The following is a 16590-nucleotide window of genomic DNA, read 5'->3' as shown; positions in this document are numbered from 1 at the left end:
GTCGCGAGCGCGCGCGCCTCCCGCGCCGCGCCGTGTGTGTGTGTGTGTGTGTGTGTGTGTGTGTGTCTGCGCATGGTGTACCTGGTGCTCGTCGAGCGCATGCGTGAGCGCGGCGTTCCTGTCCCGCAGCGCGTCCCGCTGCGCGGCGAGGTTGTCGCGCTGGCCGCGAGCGCGCGCGCCTCTCCCTCGCGCCGCGCCGTGTGTGTGTGTGTGTGTGTGTGTGTGTGTCTGCGCATGTGTACCTGGTGCTCGTCGAGCGCATGCGTGAGCGCGGCGTTCCTGTCCCGCAGCGCGTCCCGCTGCGCGGCGAGGAGGTCGCGCTGGGCCGCGAGCGCGCGCGCCTCTCCCTCGCGCCGCGCCGTGTGTGTGTGTGTGTGTGTGTGTGTGTGTCTGCGCATGTGTACCTGGTGCTCGTCGAGCGCATGCGTGAGCGGCGTTCCTGTCCTGGCAGCGCGTCCAGCTGCGGTGGGGAGGAGGTCGCGCTAGCATGAGCGCGCGCGCCTCCCTCGCGCCGCGCCGTGTGTGTGTGTGTGTGTGTGTGTGTGTGTCTGCGCATGTGTACCTGGTGCTCGTCGAGCGCATGCGTGAGCGCGGCGTTCCTGTCCCGCAGCGCGTCCCGCTGCGCGGCGAGGAGGTCGCGCTGGGCCGCGAGCGCGCGCGCCTCTCCCTCGCGCCGCGCCGTGTGTGTGTGTGTGTGTGTGTGTGTGTGTGTCTGCGCATGTGTACCTGGTGCTCGTCGAGCGCATGCGTGAGCGCGGCGTTCCTGTCCCGCAGCGCGTCCCGCTGCGCGGCGAGGAGGTCGCGCTGGGCCGCGAGCGCGCGCGCCTCTCCCTCGCGCCGCGCCGCGAGTGCCGCGAGTGCGGTGGCTCCGCCCGCTGCGGTCAGATCCGACGGGGCACCTTCCTCCTGCAACACACACAAACACATCCATAGTAATGCCTTACATTAACGCATCAGTTCACATTCGAATATCAGACGGCTCACATATACATATTTTGATATAAATAAAACTTTAATTGATGAAATTAAAAATGTGTGCATTTAATATTTTTCTTGTATTCTGGGTACCCTTACCGATTGCCATAACGATGCCGACAGTGTGTCGGAAGCGAGCGAATGCGGGGGAGACACGTCGCCTCGTACCGACAACTGCTCCTGTAAATTTAAAAATTAAGTGGTGACAGATTGTGTACAATAAATAATTTTATATGTTGCAGTGACTTGAAAACATGTCTTTAATGTATTGAATTTAGCTACCCGTGGGTTAGTATAATAAATAAGTAAATAATTAAAATATTCATGTAAGTAAAGCACTGTGTGAGTAAACACGTCAATTAGTAGATTACTTAAGTGAGTGAGTCAGTCAGTGTACGGGCTAACGCCCTACATTTTATTTTGTCAGCATTTTGTGCATCGCGCGTGTATTTAGCCATTTTATGTAATTAGTACGCATTCACCATGCCACCGCGTCGCGTGTACTAAAGCAGCATTTTGTATTGATTTATTATATCTTAACCAGTGTCAATTCATCCTCATCATCAGCGGGTATCATTAAATATAAAATATCATAACAAACTAAATCTTTTATTAAAATCTACAGTCAGTAATTAATGGAATCAATAAGTGAATTAGTCAGTGACTGATTGAAATTGATTCAAACAGTCAACTTCTATTAAACAAGGTTGCTTAGCGTAAATTAATATTTAGTTTAATTCTATGAATAGACTACACTATTTAATGCAACATACCTGTAGTATAGCATTCCGTTTCTTCTCTATCTCGAGCGAGCTCTTTTCTGCCGCCAGCTGTTGCTCTGTTTCTTGCAGTCGCTGCTGAAGCGTTACAATCTCCGCCTGCAGGCTCTCTACCTCTGACGTTTTGCTATTAATTTATAATTAGCGTTTGTTATAAATTATTATATCAAAAAGGCTCCTTACAGTATAAAAATCACCATATTATTTTGACATTATCAACCATCTGAAGTATATGTAATTTTTATTGTATTAGTTATTATCTGAGTTAAAATATTATTATTATATCTTTTAATCCGTAGAGGTAAAAGCGGCAGATGGCTCAGCATTTATAAGTAAAATTATGTTGATCAAGCTCACCTAGTGAGCTGTTGCTCCAATGCGGTAGTTTTGTCGAGGTACTGTTGACACTGCTCGGTGACGGTGCCGAGGTTGAACTGCGAATCCCGCAGTAGTCCCTCCGCTGCCGCCAGCCTCTCCTGGAGCGTTTGACACTCCTCGCGGGATATCCTCTCGCGTTCGACCGCTTTCGCAAGTGACCTCTCCAGTTCCGCTGTAAACATTTTTTTTATCATTTTAATAGTTTTTTTAGTCATGTTTCATGAGAAAACCTAAATATATACGAATTGTTTTAAAGAATTTTGAGAATATGTAACGTCTAACAGCCAGCGTCATCTAGCATGGTCGAAAAAGGCTTAATTCTTCCAGCAGTAAAGGAAGCCGGTGCCCTTGGTAAGTCGATGTGTCGCACCGGTGTGCAGCGCCCTGGTGCGGAGCGCGGCGTGGTGCGCGTGCTCGCGGTGGAGCGCGGCGCGCTGCAGCTGCGCGAGCTGCGCCAGCACGCCCGCCGCGCTCGGCTCCTCCGCACCTCCCCCGCCGCCGCCCGCCCCGCCCGCCGCGCCCGCCTCCAGCGACGAGCACAGCTCGCGCGACTCGCGCAGCTCGCGCCGCAGCACCTCCTCACGCGACAGCCACCGCTTCTCCTCTGCAATCATACCAACGTGGAACATGACAAAATGTTACCTACACCAGACTTATAAAGAACAATAAAGTTTTGGAGAGCGGAGAGAACAGAGATGTAATATGTAAAAACGATTTCCATCTCCCTCGCGTACAGAAGTATGACCTTAAAAACGCCACTAAAAGGATAAAATAATAATCCTTAGATAAGTCAAGTACAATAGCTACCGTTATGTGCCTTGACAATATCACTCACCATTAACCATATCTGCCCGGAGCTGCTGCAGCTCACTCCTCAGCCTGGCGCACTCTTCGTCCAGGAGCCGCTTCTCCTCCTCCAACCGCGGCTGTACGTTCCTGCGCCGCTGCAGCTCGGCGCTGTTGCGTTGTAGTTCGTTGAGCTCCTTGCGAGCCGCCTCGAGCGACGTGCGGGAGCTCTCCAGGCGCTGGTTCGTGTCGTCTAAGGCGCTTTTAGTCTGCAATTTAATTTGATAAAAAGAATAGTTGATCGTAAAGAAGTAATCAAGTAGTAAATTAATCGAGAGCTGAAACGCATTTTACCAGTAAAATAATTTACACAGTAATTACTTCGAATAAATTATAAAGCATAATTGTATTGTTTCCGCATGTATTATGACATTCCGCTTGTTAGACCAGCGATAAGCGGCGCGCGCCTGTTTGATAACGGACATAAAACAACGTCAGGATCGTTTGCACAACGCGTTCTAAAATTACGCTTGACAAAACAATCGTTACTAATTACTATATTTTAGTATAGTACATTTTAAGACAACGGAATGACGGCAGCAGTAAATGACTCACCGTAATTGTATTTTTTTACATGCATGACAATGTGACTTCTGTGCACCTGATGGTATCCGGAATGGGGTCTAATAAAATGTCGATTGACGAGAGATGATTACCCCGCCGGCAGTCGACACAATTATGCTGGTCTGTTGGCACCAGATATACACAAGCTAATCCCGGAACGCAACGCACTTACGTGAGCCAATATGACTTGATGGTATATGGACCTTGATGGTATGGTAATCGCTATCCGGACGGATATAAAATATATCTAAATCTGACTAAAGTAACACCAAAATTTTGGATTACTAAGTATTGTATATAACTGTACTCATCATCTTTAGAAATTGTCCCAATGCTCGGTAATAACTTTGAATACTGTAAACTTACAACATAAATCATGGAGGTTTCTTGCATGCAGACAACATGTATAAATTGTCTACAGATAGTTTATTACCAACGAATAAAATGTACTCTCATCTAATTACACTACCTCAGCCAGATCTGTCTCTAATTTCTTGTTGGCCGTGGTGAGTCGGTACACTGCCTCTATCTGGTTCACTTCCAATTCCTCCTTGGCAGCCATGGACCTCTTTAGCCTGTCCAGTTCTGCTGTCTGTTCCGCTATTTTATCTCTGAAACAAATAGGTTAATATGGATATACTATATAATTGCTGCAGACCTTGGTTTCTGTATGCATAGGAAAACAAATTGGCGTAATGTTTTTATGTCAAAAGTGAGTGAGTTAACCAAAGATTAGGTTTTGAAAATGATATCGCAGTTGACTCGTAACTCACTGCATTCCCACTGTCTTACTTATGTAGTAATATTTATTTCATTAGCAAGAAAAAAATAGTATGTAGTACAATTAAAACACTTCTACTTACCTCAAACCCTTGATAACCTGTTCATTATCTTTCTCTTTGGCTCGCAGCTTCTTGATGATGTTGGAGTGCTGCAGCTGCTGCTTCGCCAGCTTCTCACCCTCCTCCTGGAGTTGAGCTATCACCTCATCTTTCTCCTTGAGCGCGCTCTCCAGTTCCGAGGAGTTCTTGCGCACCGATGACTCCGATTTCAAATTGTCTAGCTGTTTTCTTAATTGATCCTGTAAGGATAATTTTTATTGGCGAATTTTTGACAAACTTCTTTAGTTATTTGAATAAAAATTGTGAACCTTTGATTGCAGGTGTTATAGATTTAAAAAATGTTTTGAACATGTTGAAATAGAATGATATTCCAAATAGAATTACTATGTGTAAAAAGTATAAGACAAACAACCCAAATAAAAAAAAAAATTGTTCATCACATAGGCGAACATAGTTGCACTTATGATAAGTCAATGTACATGAGAATATTTAATTATTACTTAATTAAATTAGCTTATATAAACAAAGACAATTTATATTTAAAATAAAATAAATGAAAAATATACTTAGTAAACAAAGAAGCCAGATCGGGCTGGCAGGGAAGAAGAAATAAAATGATGTATATATGTATTTTTAAATAAGCAATAAGGGAGAAACGCGTCGCGATCCTCACCGGTGAGGACAATAAAAGCCCTAACCTAGCTAACCTACCAGCCTTTCACTAGCTACCTATGCGATGACCCTCTATACCCTCTATTTTTTGTCATCAATTGTCCATTCTTCTATAATATTGTCATTAAATATATTTCTTTTGAATAAGTCTTTTCATTTGTATTTGCATACTTATATCCTACAATATTAAATAGAATGCCTTTGGACTGCATTTTTCTTGAACCTATCTGGATTTAACAGCAGAGAAGTTACTGCTGTATCAATATAAAAAAAGTCTGTGTAAATTTAGTATACATTTTATTTATATGTTCTATATGACCTACTCCAATGTGTTCTATTGTGTGAAAGGAAATGTAAGTCAAGGCAACAAAATCCACAATTCAATTGTACAAAGAAACTTAAGTCGAGAAAATGCGAGCTTAAGTACTTAACGCTACTCCGGGCACACAAGCAATAAATTATGACACACTTATGTGGATCTCTAGCATTTTTTTGTATTGTGCATAATATCACTGTAATACACAAAATAATTTCATATGAATAAACATTGTAAATGATCAGTCAAATATTTACATAAACAATTAAATATCTTAATTTGGTACCACTGAAAAAAATGATTGAACTGTACCACAAAATTCTTCTACTTCCATAAGCCTTTATTCCACTGCTATTTGACCTTAAGGGTTAGGGCAACATATATTTTTAGGCATATTGCAAAGAAATATTCTTAGTTTTTGTAACTGGGCCCCTACTTGAAACCCATTCAGGAATAAGTGCAAATTGCATTAGAAAATCCACACAAAGTGTTCCCCAAGTAAGAATTCAAATTCAAAACCTCTTGATATGCATGTATATTTTCACTACATGATGGAAGTAACAATTGCACACAAAATTAAAACAAATTAATTACCTTATCTCTAATTGCCTGCTGGAACTTCTTCTCAAGTGCCGACATCCGTTGAGTGTAATCCTCCGTAATAGTGTTGATATCCCCTCCCTCATGCTTGGCCATCAATGTCTCCACTTGGTTCTTTAAATTGACATTGCATTCAACTAGCTCCGCATTACTCCTGTTGACCTCCAAGAGTCTGTTCTCCCTGGCCTCTAGAACCTCTGCCATTTCACATAGTCTCCTCAATAGCCTGTCATTTTCAGAACCCTGGCTCTCATCACTAGTATTGCTTTGCACAGATGCTTCAGACAGCTCTCGGTTATGTCCCCTTATTTTGGTTGCTAAAGATTTCCCTAAAACTAAATCGACAAGGTTAGGAGATGTAGTTCCATCGAACTTGCCTTGTTTAAATGCATATTTAGCTGGACTGTTCCTGAATCCATTATCACCATTTGGACTTGGTATTATCTCTATGTCTGAAGATGTAGCAGTTTCAAGCTCATCTCCAGAAGTATGGCCTGAAGTGCGGTCTGAACCAACTTTGATTAAATCACTTTTGCTGTCAGAACTGTTTGGTGATGTCCTTTCTTTGATGCTGCTGTCTTTCTGTGATGAGCCACTGCTGTGTGATGCACTACACTGCTGCTTCTCAACATTAATGAAGCTCTCAGACCTGGTCATGTCTGCTGACACATTAACATTGTAAAAAGAGGATGAGTCACTTAATTTCTCTATTAGGACATCTTCATGCTCTTCTTTTTTCTGCTCTTCTACATTTTCAAGATTAATGCTGTCATTGTCGGCATTAAGTGTGCGATCAGACCAGGAGCCATCATTTGAAGAGTTCTCACTGATATGCATCTTCTGCTGTAGCACTGTCTGTTCTAAATTTAAGTATTCTTTCTCTGTAATTTTCTTATGTTCTTTCTTCAAAAACGGACTGATAGGTTTATCATCTGTGTCCAAAACTGTGGGTGCTGTACATTCCGAGATTGAATTGTATGATATTGTATCTTCATCATCATCAGCAACCAGGCTGACACTGTCACCGGTCTCAGCTTTCTCAGTTCTGTCTCCTATTGGAGTAGATTTTTTATCACTCACATCAGGAGACATATTAGATGACACACTGCTGTTCTTGTCACTGCAATAACTGTCAAAACCAAGACATTCTATTGAACTTGGGCTAATCAAACTGTCAGGTAATATTTCCACCGATTCTGAATTTGCTTTTTGCCCAGTGCTACTACTTGACAGGGAATGCACAGACGCTTCAGAATCTGGTGTTGTTTTAAGGCTATGTGATAATACTTCTACAGAATCTGAACTATTTCTACTCGACATCAGAGACAGAACATTGGATCGAGATGACCCTCTCCTTTCATCAACTTTTGGGTCATCTTTTTTAACTTTGAACTCGCCAGCATCTGTGTCTGACATAACCAATTGACTCTTTGAGAACAAATCATCCTGACTGCCGTATTTAGCGTCAGAAATTACATTCATAGACTTAGCTTTCGGAGGTCGTACTATAGCGTCATCCTGTCGCGATTGTTCGAAGAAGGAGCCGGCGAATGAGCCCCACAGACTTTGCGAATTAGATTTGGAAGGGCTTTCGGTGACCACGGGCTGCTCCTTGACAGCTCCGTCTTTACTTTCAGCGCTGACCGTCAGGCCCCAGGATGCAAAGAAATCACTGTCTTTCTGAGGAGTGTTAGCGGTCGTCACAGCCTTTTTCGGCTCACTTTGTGCTGGAACGACCTCCTCCTCCTCGTCGCCGCTCTCGTCCTGGATATCCAGCGCTTTGTCGATAGTTTTCTGTGCTTCTTTCAAAGCAGTCTTAGCGAGACTCGTCAGACCCGAAGTATCGAACCAATTCATGTTGACGACGCATTAGACACGAAATCGCACTTAGCACAACACACACCGAACATTAATGGGTTTTGATTAGATCTAAAAGGCGATTGTTATGAGAAATATCCAATTCAATTAATCACAACAAAGTAAGGTGACGTTTCCATTTTGTTTACGTATTTTCTGTGCTGTTCTATTACTACGGCTGTCAAATTGTATATCATATTATCACTAATCACTATGTCGTTTGAACAAATTGACGAAAAATATATTTAAATTACACACACATTAGTATACTAAAATTTAAAATTAAATAACAATGTATTCGAAACCTGAGTGATGTGGCCCTTGATGTATTCTTATAAAAAAAAAGTATGTTATTTGATTTTTACAGCACAATAGAACAGCTATTGTATTTTCGCATCACCATTCACAGCTCCAGTGGCGCAATTGGTTAGCGCACGGTACTTATAAGACAGTGTACGTGTGAGTAATGCCGGGGTTGTGAGTTCGAGCCTCACCTGGAGCATATCTTTTGCTTCTTTTATTTTTAAAATAAATAAACGTAATGTAATAAATTGTACGAAAAATATCTTTTCTAATGATAATAAATTGTCCCTAAAAACATAGAATAATAAAAAAAGTAAATGCTCGATAGCCAGCTACGTAAAACCACCCGTAAAGTTGTATAGGAGCTTATGGAGCAGCGATGCCTTGTAAGTAAGTACTAACTTAAGTAGTAGGTAATGTTCTATATAGAATCAATTCTGCAGACAACATCTGAAGTGCAACATGTAGGTAATGCTTAATTATATTCGGTAATGTTATTATCAGTGTCTGAGGTATTTGCCAGATAAAGCGAATACTCTTAAAGAATTTAACCGTCTTTAAAATTTTAATCTTAGATAAGAGCGTAGACAAAGTTGCTAAACAAGTAATTCACTATGCTGTCTATATTGTGTTGAAACAATACGCACTAGACAGCTTCGGTTCTAAGAATTGAAAATTCAGTGGACATGGGGATACGAAATCATTTCTGCAAAAAAACTGTATAATTTCTTGGGACAGTTATTTACCAAACTACGAAACTTCATGTTTGCTTGTGGTACAAGTTAAGTAGGTAGTGTGTGATAGAAATATTTGTTAAAAGTCTATGTATTGGATAGATAATATGGATTCAGAATTCGGGACTATGTTTCGACTGTTTAAATATTTTTATATGTTGCGTAAATGATATTGTTGAAAACCTTTTATAAGATACAGAAAACACCAAAAAGCAAACCCTTAAATAAAAGACAATTAAGATAATTTACATTTATTTTAACATATACACAAATAATACGAAGAAACGTCGATTAGCATGCGGGTCGTTTCCTGAAGCGGAGCGCAGACGCAAGAGATGCTACGTATAGGATAGATCAACCTTTTTTTAGGCAACCATGCTAAAGTGATCCTATCGTATCTGATCCCTCGCCAGACAACACAATTTTGCCAGCCGGATATACACAGATTGATCTCGGAACGCGACACATTAACGTGGGCCACTCTGGCGGGTTTTACATCTTATATACGTTGATAGATTTCCGGGTCGATACTATAATCCTTCCACCAGCTACAAATAAAAAAACTATCCTTATCTCCGCTTTGCTCCTCAGAAAAAAAATAGTTTCACATCTCTACCTTTCCCATTTCGACCTGTATTCATTTTATTAAAATCATTTTTAGACATACTTCTTTATTTTCGTAATAACTACTTTTCTGTGATAATTTTATACAATTTATATGTTTATTTAAAATAATTTATTCGTAAGACATACAATGGACAGCTTACATAATATGTCTATAGAACTTTTAAGTGTTTAGTTTATTATAAGTTTCGTGTGATGAAATTTACTTTAGTCTCGAATATACCATGGAGTCGAGCGCGGAAACACGTTACGTGTAATACCCAAGATATCGATTTATTTCACAAAGACATTTCTAAAACTAGACTCTTTATAAGCTGCGAAAAACTTTTAATGGAATCACACACGAATTTAGGAATGTCAATTACAGCACACATAAATAATCTATTATATTTTATTTACATTACTAATAAGGTATGTTATGTGACGGCAAAGTAATTACACTGCTGTAGTAAATATAGAGGAGCTAGAAAAAATATTAAACATCCAGTTTTCATTCGGATTTCTATCCGCGTGACTTTTCCCGGAATAGAAGTAAGTAACCACATCGAAATTGAATGTAGCCTACATTACTTAAAGTAGTGTAGCTTTTTATAAGTGAAAGAATTTTAGGACAAGTACACAAGTTCCAGAGATTTACCTCTTTTAACAGTAGTGCAGTTATAATTTCACAAGAAACACATTTTTGCTCCACTGAGCTGAGTGACTCAGATTCACTCAATTTTGATAGGGACACCCTAAAGATTAATGTAATTACTGAGCCGTGGTTTTATTACCTGGTCGATTACCTAATGTCAAACTTTGTTGGTAAAAGAAACTCTACCAAAATTTGACAAATAAAGTCAAATTTGTAAGAAGTTACACAGGAATATTATATAACACCGGTATTATTCGTGGTGGGCGGCGTGGGCTGTGAGAACATAAATGCTGGCGCGTTTTGGAAGATTTGTTTCTTGACAAACTCCGTGGTGGCTGACTTGATGCTCTCCTTGGCGCCGAACTTGCACTTTATGTAGCCGTAGAGGTTCGCGCCTGTCAGGGTGAGTGCGATGAGCACTACCAGCTGTAATTGAGAGTATTCTGGGTTAGATTGTGAGCTTACATGTTTCAAGGCGTAGGCACAGCTGCTAGGAGGAAAAGATCAAAAGCCATCTTTGAGATTGCTCATATGGTATACGCATTATACACACAAGAGCTGATGATAGCAGGGGTATTCAGTCATGATCTTGAAACAGAGTCTTAAGAATAAGATTTCAAGTCAAGCATTTTAAAATGACACGAAAATATAAAATCCCGCTTTTGAACTTGTTTAGACTGAGTAAGAAAATTTGGGCATTTTAGATTCCCAATCAACTTCTTTCGTACTATATTTTATATAGGTCATTAGAATTATCGGATCCCGGTATAATTCACATTTATGAAGACTTACAGTTACAATGTAGGTTAATGTAATTATAATAAACTTTAATTACGCACAAGATTATAGCTTCGGTAATAAATTTGTTAAATTAACCAAAATATTCAGTATAAACATATTGTTATAATCTTTGCTGAATTAATTTCTTTGTTTGATACATGTAACATGTCCTAATTAACTGATTATGGCGGTATTTACTTTTAAGTAAAGTAATAATGTACTTGTTAATTAATCTATTTTGTTCCATGACCTACATAAAAGAAAGATTATGTATATTAGTTTGCAAAGCAGTCACGATTGGTGCATGCAGTGGAACATTTTAATCATAAATGTTGTATTTAACTTCTAAATAATTGGGTCTACACAAATACTATATAATAAAATCGATAATATAGAGTAGCACTTCTTACCATCCATTTGAAATTGAATGCAAACAGACAGATAATGAAGAACATGGTCCATATCAATGGACAGAGGATCAGCCCCATCCAGAACAGACGGCTCTCATTCGGGTTTATGCGGTTCTGTAACAAATAGCAAACATAAATGATTATAAATATAAGCACAATGCCTGACCGAACATCGAAGCACATAGCATTAACATTTGACTGGGTTTAAAATCTTGTGATTGATAACTTTCTTGTGACTTTCTTTTCTTATTATTATTTGTAGTTAAATTATATCATAAGAAATATATTAAAGTTTTTATTAGACAAAATGGATATTTTGAAGTTTCCGTAATTTGTATATAAAAAAATGTACCTGTCTGGATTCAAACACCCAATGTGATTTTCCATTGTCATCTACATAGTTCCACCATCGCAAACCAACCAGCAATCTTCCTGAAATATAAAAAAACAACACTTTTTAAAACTATTGTCCAATATATAAATCATGCACTTACTTTTAAAATTTTATGTTTTATAGAGTTAACATATTCAGAAAGAAGGAATGTAATAATTGGTTATGGGTCGATAGATGAAATCAATGAATAGTATCAATAGTATTGGCAATAACAATAGCAACATAAGCCAATAAAAATGTGAATTATTTCCAAAAAAATACATACCACTTATATTCTTGACAGTCCAGAAATCAGCCGAGAGTAATAGTACAATCAGCACAAAGCTTGCAATGAAGGAGTCAGAGAACCAGTTACACAGCACATACACGACGAGCGCTGCACAACGAAACACCATGTGGAAGAATACTATGTATGGATGCCTGGAAAAGTCATTAGAAAGTACTTATAATACTTGAAATATATTCCTGAAGATTGCTACTTTTAAAATCATTTAAAAATATATTACTGTGAAATAAATATGATATATCAATATCATATTTTGTAAGTAGTGATCACCATTTACCATAAAACAAAATCTGCATGATCAATTGTCAGTCTTGTATAAAAATATTTTCATTCGCAACAAGTAAAATACACATAAATATACTAAGCTCTCAGAAAATATAACACAGTAAATTCTACTATGTGCAACTTACACAAACTGTTTGTTAGCATTGTCCTCTTCACCGAAGGCTACGGTGTCGTCATCCAGTAGAGGCACCTGCGGCACACCGGGCTGTAAGTAGCGGAAGGAACACAACTACTTCAGGCCAAGCCGTGCAAAGCAATACTTCTAGGATGGATGGAGCCAATTATAATTAAAATATTGTTATAACAAAACATAATAAGCTATTAATCATACTGCTATTGTCTGGATTTATTTAGAAACAGCATGCCTTCACACATTTCATACAGCCATCATATCTTTGTCTACTTCCTTTTTTTTTTATAAATTCTGATATAAAACCTATTTATATTTCCTTTAGTATTCCTCCCTTCTTTATCCAATAACTTACATATTTACCTCTCGCACTACGACATTCATACATTGTACCATATCCATAACAAGTCAACAGATTCCTTTTCACATCCCATAGATTGCTGTGACATTCAAACCCCGTCCTGCATTCCTTTCTTAATAAAAAAGCTATAAGTAATAATTTCTAATGAAACTATTAAGATAGTTAATCAAAACATGCTGCATTTAATGTGTTTTCAGTGTACGATAACAATCTTATGATCAAATATGGGTGTAACTAGTAGTAATATAAAATTATTATGGGCGCAAAAAATGGACAATTGGCGCAAAATATATTAGAAATTATATTTAATGATCACTGATATTAATAAATCAGCTGACAAGGATAAGTATTGTTAACATATTGCAAAAATAAATTTAAAGGCATTTATTGTATTATTTTCTTTACTAAACACAATTGACGATGCTCATTAAAATAAACTTAGCAATTAACTCACAGTTGCTGAATTCATCGCTGGATTGTTCATGATGACTTAGGTATTAAGGAATAATTGGATATAAAAGTAATTATTTTATAAATATTTTATCGAATTTGATTCACAACACAGCAAACACCTCATAAAACACCTGTATGACAAATTTGACAATGACACTTGACAGATGACGTTGCTTGAAACAAAGTAGATACTCAAAAATACAATGTAGTACATAATATTACCGTACGTAGCGTCATCTCTCTTGAAATATTATTATTTTGTAAATATTTTATTAAAAAAGATTTAAACAGCGATTACTTAACCCATGAATAATTATTTCTCTTTAAACGTTTATGTCCCGAGATCGGCGCCAGGCAATTATTTCTGAAAGACTTACTTTTGTTCATTACCTACTTTACTGCTTACTTACTTACTTACTTTAAATCTCCACTCTCAAAATTCTAAGCATAAAGATAAATTTAGAGATTAGCTTTATTTATCACAAAGAAGTTAAATGAAAGTAAGTAAAGAAGAAGCGAACACTAAAATAGTAACCACTTTTATTTTACTGTTAGCCATTACAATTTATAAAATATAACATTAGTAGGATAAAATAATTCTGCACGATTCAATGATACAAAGTATTAAAAATATGTTATTAAAAATATGTACAATGTGGCAGTGCTAATAAATAAATAAATAAAAGTAAATTGATTGTAATAGCTCGGAAATAGCGCTTGAAAACCAAGTGATTATTTAGTGATCTCAAAAGTCTCATACTCTCAACCATGCAAAATCATTAAAAATATATATTGAAAAAGTATTCTGTCAAAATTTTGCAGGAGGGCACATGCAAAGGCTGTTTACAATTCCGCGACATTTCTGTTGTTTGTCTTTTGTAAGTGTTTGTTATCTCGGCTACCGTGTTTGTTTCCGCGTTCCGTACGATGTGTTCGGCCGGTGCGTTGGTCGTATCGCGCGTGTGCTCGTGATCAACAAATCCTGTGTATGACAACTTCGAGTTTTGCGTAACGGAGTCGCTATGGGCGCAAAGGCGAGCACCGCGAACGGGGGCCAGAGTCCTCGCGCGAGGACATTCTCGACGAGCTCCAGCTCGGACGTGGTGTCCGGCGGCGCCGGGTTTAGCCTCCTGCGTGCGATACCAGGCATACAGATATCGAACGACAGACAGCGAGCGAGGTCTTTGTCGTCGGTGCCGGACCTGCACGCTTCGCATGAGGCCATAGCCATCCCTCCGAACTCGCAGAGCTACGAGGCATCGGCGGCGGCGAGTCCCGACACAGACTCCAGCTCCAACGAAGAGACCGGGCCGGTCCCGGGGCCGTCGCTGGCGCTCGGCAGGGTGTACGCGGCACACTCCCTGCCCTCACACATCTGGTCCATAAACGGTGAGTTCTGTTTTCATAATACTCTTGTCTGCCAAAAATATTTGGGTATTTTTAAATGTAAACAATGACAGATGTTCATGACACATGGGAAAATTTATTCAAGTTCAATTTTAATTGTGATGTCATTGAATTTACTTGTGTGATTTAATAAATGAAAATTACAGTTATTGTTTTGATAATTGCTGGTAAAATGACTTACTTAGACATGTAAAAAATATCTCAATAACAATTTGCAGGTTAGGTATAGAAAACATACTAATTGGACTCTATTTGAGGTTGTTATTAGCTGCATTTGCTCTAATAATTCTCAATTTAGTACTATTGCCTGAAGCCAGTGTTTGTATAGTAAAACAATATTGTTTATACTTTACTAAATGATTGCATCCTATCTTACACAATAGGTACCTAAAGGTACAAATTTAAGGATTGCATATTTTAATATGAAGTTAAGAAATGATTTATGTTATTGATTTTTTGCATAAGAATATGTATTGTATATAACTTTTGCCCTGTACTATTGCCCCATTAAAAGAACTGTTACCGTATTGTAATACACATTGCCAAAATTAATCATTTATTTTTAGATATGAGCAACTATTTGCAGCTTCATTCATGTGAAAAGCCTTTCCCGCTTCAAAAGTCACTAAAACACTTTATCACGCCAGTGCTATCAATATCAAATTTCTGTTTTAAATTTTCTTTTATTTCATGTGGGGCAAAATACTATGTTACAAAGTAGTCTATGGGTTAATCCAGGACTTAGTTTATGCATGTGCCAAAATTTATCCAAATCCATTCAGTTGTTTCATGTTTAACAAACATATAAATATCCATACATATCATAAACTTTTATATTTATAATATTCATAACATATTAAAAATATTCAGTAATAAACTATTGAACATTATTGTGTTGATTTGTAATACTGAAATGATTATGGTCACATATTGGCTTATGTTTGATCTTATTAAAACGTCTGATGATTTTCATTTTTCTACTACATTTTTATTTGTAGATATGGATTTGTATTTGAGCATTCATTTTTATTTTATATCAAGTTTTGCTTGTTTCAGCAATAGCATGAAAGGTGTTTAATATATTTAGGGAATCACTACATATAAAAAAGTATTTTACTAAAGCTATGGTTCATACGTAAAATAAGAATAATAAAAGTAATTTGCCCTCAGTAGATCCAATATGTATATATTCTGTTCTCTGAAGAGACTGAACTAGGTACTGACTGAGGATTAACTAGGGGTTGTATGGTTTCATTGTTGTGTCCATCCACACGCACAGTCTGTTTCTTATATGGTTATCAATTGTGTAGGATGTACAATGCTCAATTTATATATACATAAGAAACCTGTTATATATTGATTTGATTATGTAACATTTTGTTGTCTATGGTCTTTTGCTGATTTATTTATCACTGGAACGAATAGACCTGGTTTTGGTCCCTAATGAGGCTATATGCTATGTGAGATATTCAAATGCATATTTTCATAAGAGTGAATCACTCAGAAGAGGTTGTAAAAACTAGCTAACAAAACTAACTAATGATTTCTTCAACATTTTTGTAAAAGTGTGGTCCTTCAACCCTGAAATTATGTGGGTAATTCTACATATGGTTTTTTAAAACATATTTATATCATTTTGATATTGCGTTAACAAATGAAACCAAATATTCGTCTTTCCCCTTTGTTAATAATGTGCCAAAAATCATGCATGAATAACAAAGGCTTCACCACTTTTCGCCAAGGGTATTTGTTTTAGTTTTTACAACTTACCCCTGCTTAATATCTACATACGTTTTGTGGAGGCTCCAATCTTGGTTAATACATATTAGTAGCAAAATCCACACATATTTGTCTAACCTGAGTATCGAACCAGGACCTCTCAATTGACCTAATAAAATCTCATATGTATACGCGTCGCCATCATAATATCATGGAAGCAATAAAACATTCAACTAGTTCT

At 38.1% G+C, this 16590-nt stretch overlaps 3 protein-coding genes and 1 non-coding gene across 5 annotated transcripts in view; 2 read left to right on the top strand and 2 right to left on the bottom strand.

The window, feature by feature from the left end:
- The window catches only part of LOC115453004 (TATA element modulatory factor), a 14390-nt gene extending 6222 nt beyond the window's left edge, over positions 1–8168 (bottom strand). The window contains exons 1-10 of the mRNA XM_037438955.1: positions 5967–8168; positions 4406–4623; positions 4012–4153; positions 2968–3187; positions 2503–2736; positions 2112–2304; positions 1749–1881; positions 1075–1155; positions 427–906; positions 82–347 (exon numbers count right to left, since the gene is read on the bottom strand). Of these exons, the coding sequence (XP_037294852.1) occupies positions 82–347; positions 427–906; positions 1075–1155; positions 1749–1881; positions 2112–2304; positions 2503–2736; positions 2968–3187; positions 4012–4153; positions 4406–4623; positions 5967–7829 (3830 nt within the window). The 5' untranslated portion in view covers positions 7830–8168. The remainder of the gene's footprint in view (positions 1–81; positions 348–426; positions 907–1074; positions 1156–1748; positions 1882–2111; positions 2305–2502; positions 2737–2967; positions 3188–4011; positions 4154–4405; positions 4624–5966) is intronic.
- Positions 8169–8237: 69 nt separating this feature from the next.
- Positions 8238–8331, top strand: Trnai-uau. Its single transcript has 2 exons — positions 8238–8275; positions 8296–8331. It is a non-coding gene; the product is annotated as a tRNA-Ile (tRNA).
- Positions 8332–9143: 812 nt separating this feature from the next.
- LOC115453007 (uncharacterized Golgi apparatus membrane protein-like protein CG5021) lies at positions 9144–13386 on the bottom strand. 2 transcript variants are annotated; one of them, XM_030181636.2, is made up of 6 exons: positions 13225–13386; positions 12405–12484; positions 11974–12128; positions 11667–11746; positions 11315–11428; positions 9144–10550 (listed from the first exon to the last, which is right to left on the bottom strand). In XM_030181636.2, the coding sequence occupies exons 1-6, from the start codon at positions 13252–13254 to the stop codon at positions 10359–10361; spliced, it is 651 nt and encodes a 216-aa protein (XP_030037496.1). In that variant the 5' UTR covers positions 13255–13386; the 3' UTR covers positions 9144–10358. The 2 variants fall into 2 exon arrangements, with proteins under 2 accessions (XP_030037496.1, XP_030037497.1); XM_030181637.2 differs by having other exon boundaries at positions 12405–12469; positions 13225–13382.
- A 642-nt stretch (positions 13387–14028) lies between these two features.
- LOC115446435 (E3 ubiquitin-protein ligase ZNRF1) overlaps positions 14029–16590 on the top strand; it is a 139872-nt gene continuing 137310 nt past the window's right edge. Inside the window, exon 1 of the mRNA XM_037438765.1 lies at positions 14029–14612. Coding sequence (XP_037294662.1) covers positions 14246–14612 — 367 coding nt within the window. The 5' untranslated portion in view covers positions 14029–14245. The remainder of the gene's footprint in view (positions 14613–16590) is intronic.

The sequence above is a fragment of the Manduca sexta genome, chromosome 15 (assembly GCF_014839805.1).
Source record: "Manduca sexta isolate Smith_Timp_Sample1 chromosome 15, JHU_Msex_v1.0, whole genome shotgun sequence".
Lineage (NCBI taxonomy): Eukaryota > Metazoa > Arthropoda > Insecta > Lepidoptera > Sphingidae > Manduca > Manduca sexta.
This window is presented reverse-complemented; position numbering and strand designations above follow the sequence as displayed.

Bases quoted from the DNA above. Each gene is read 5' to 3' on its own strand.
- LOC115453007 (XM_030181636.2), bottom strand. From the start codon at position 13,254: ATGAACAATCCAGCGATGAATTCAGCAACT. The intron at 12,485-13,224 runs GTGAGTTAATTG...CGCTACTTACAG, and splicing joins CAGCGATGAATTCAGCAACT to CCCGGTGTGCCGCAGGTGCC. The intron at 12,129-12,404 runs GTAAGTTGCACA...TGACTTTTCCAG, and splicing joins AATGCTAACAAACAGTTTGT to GCATCCATACATAGTATTCT.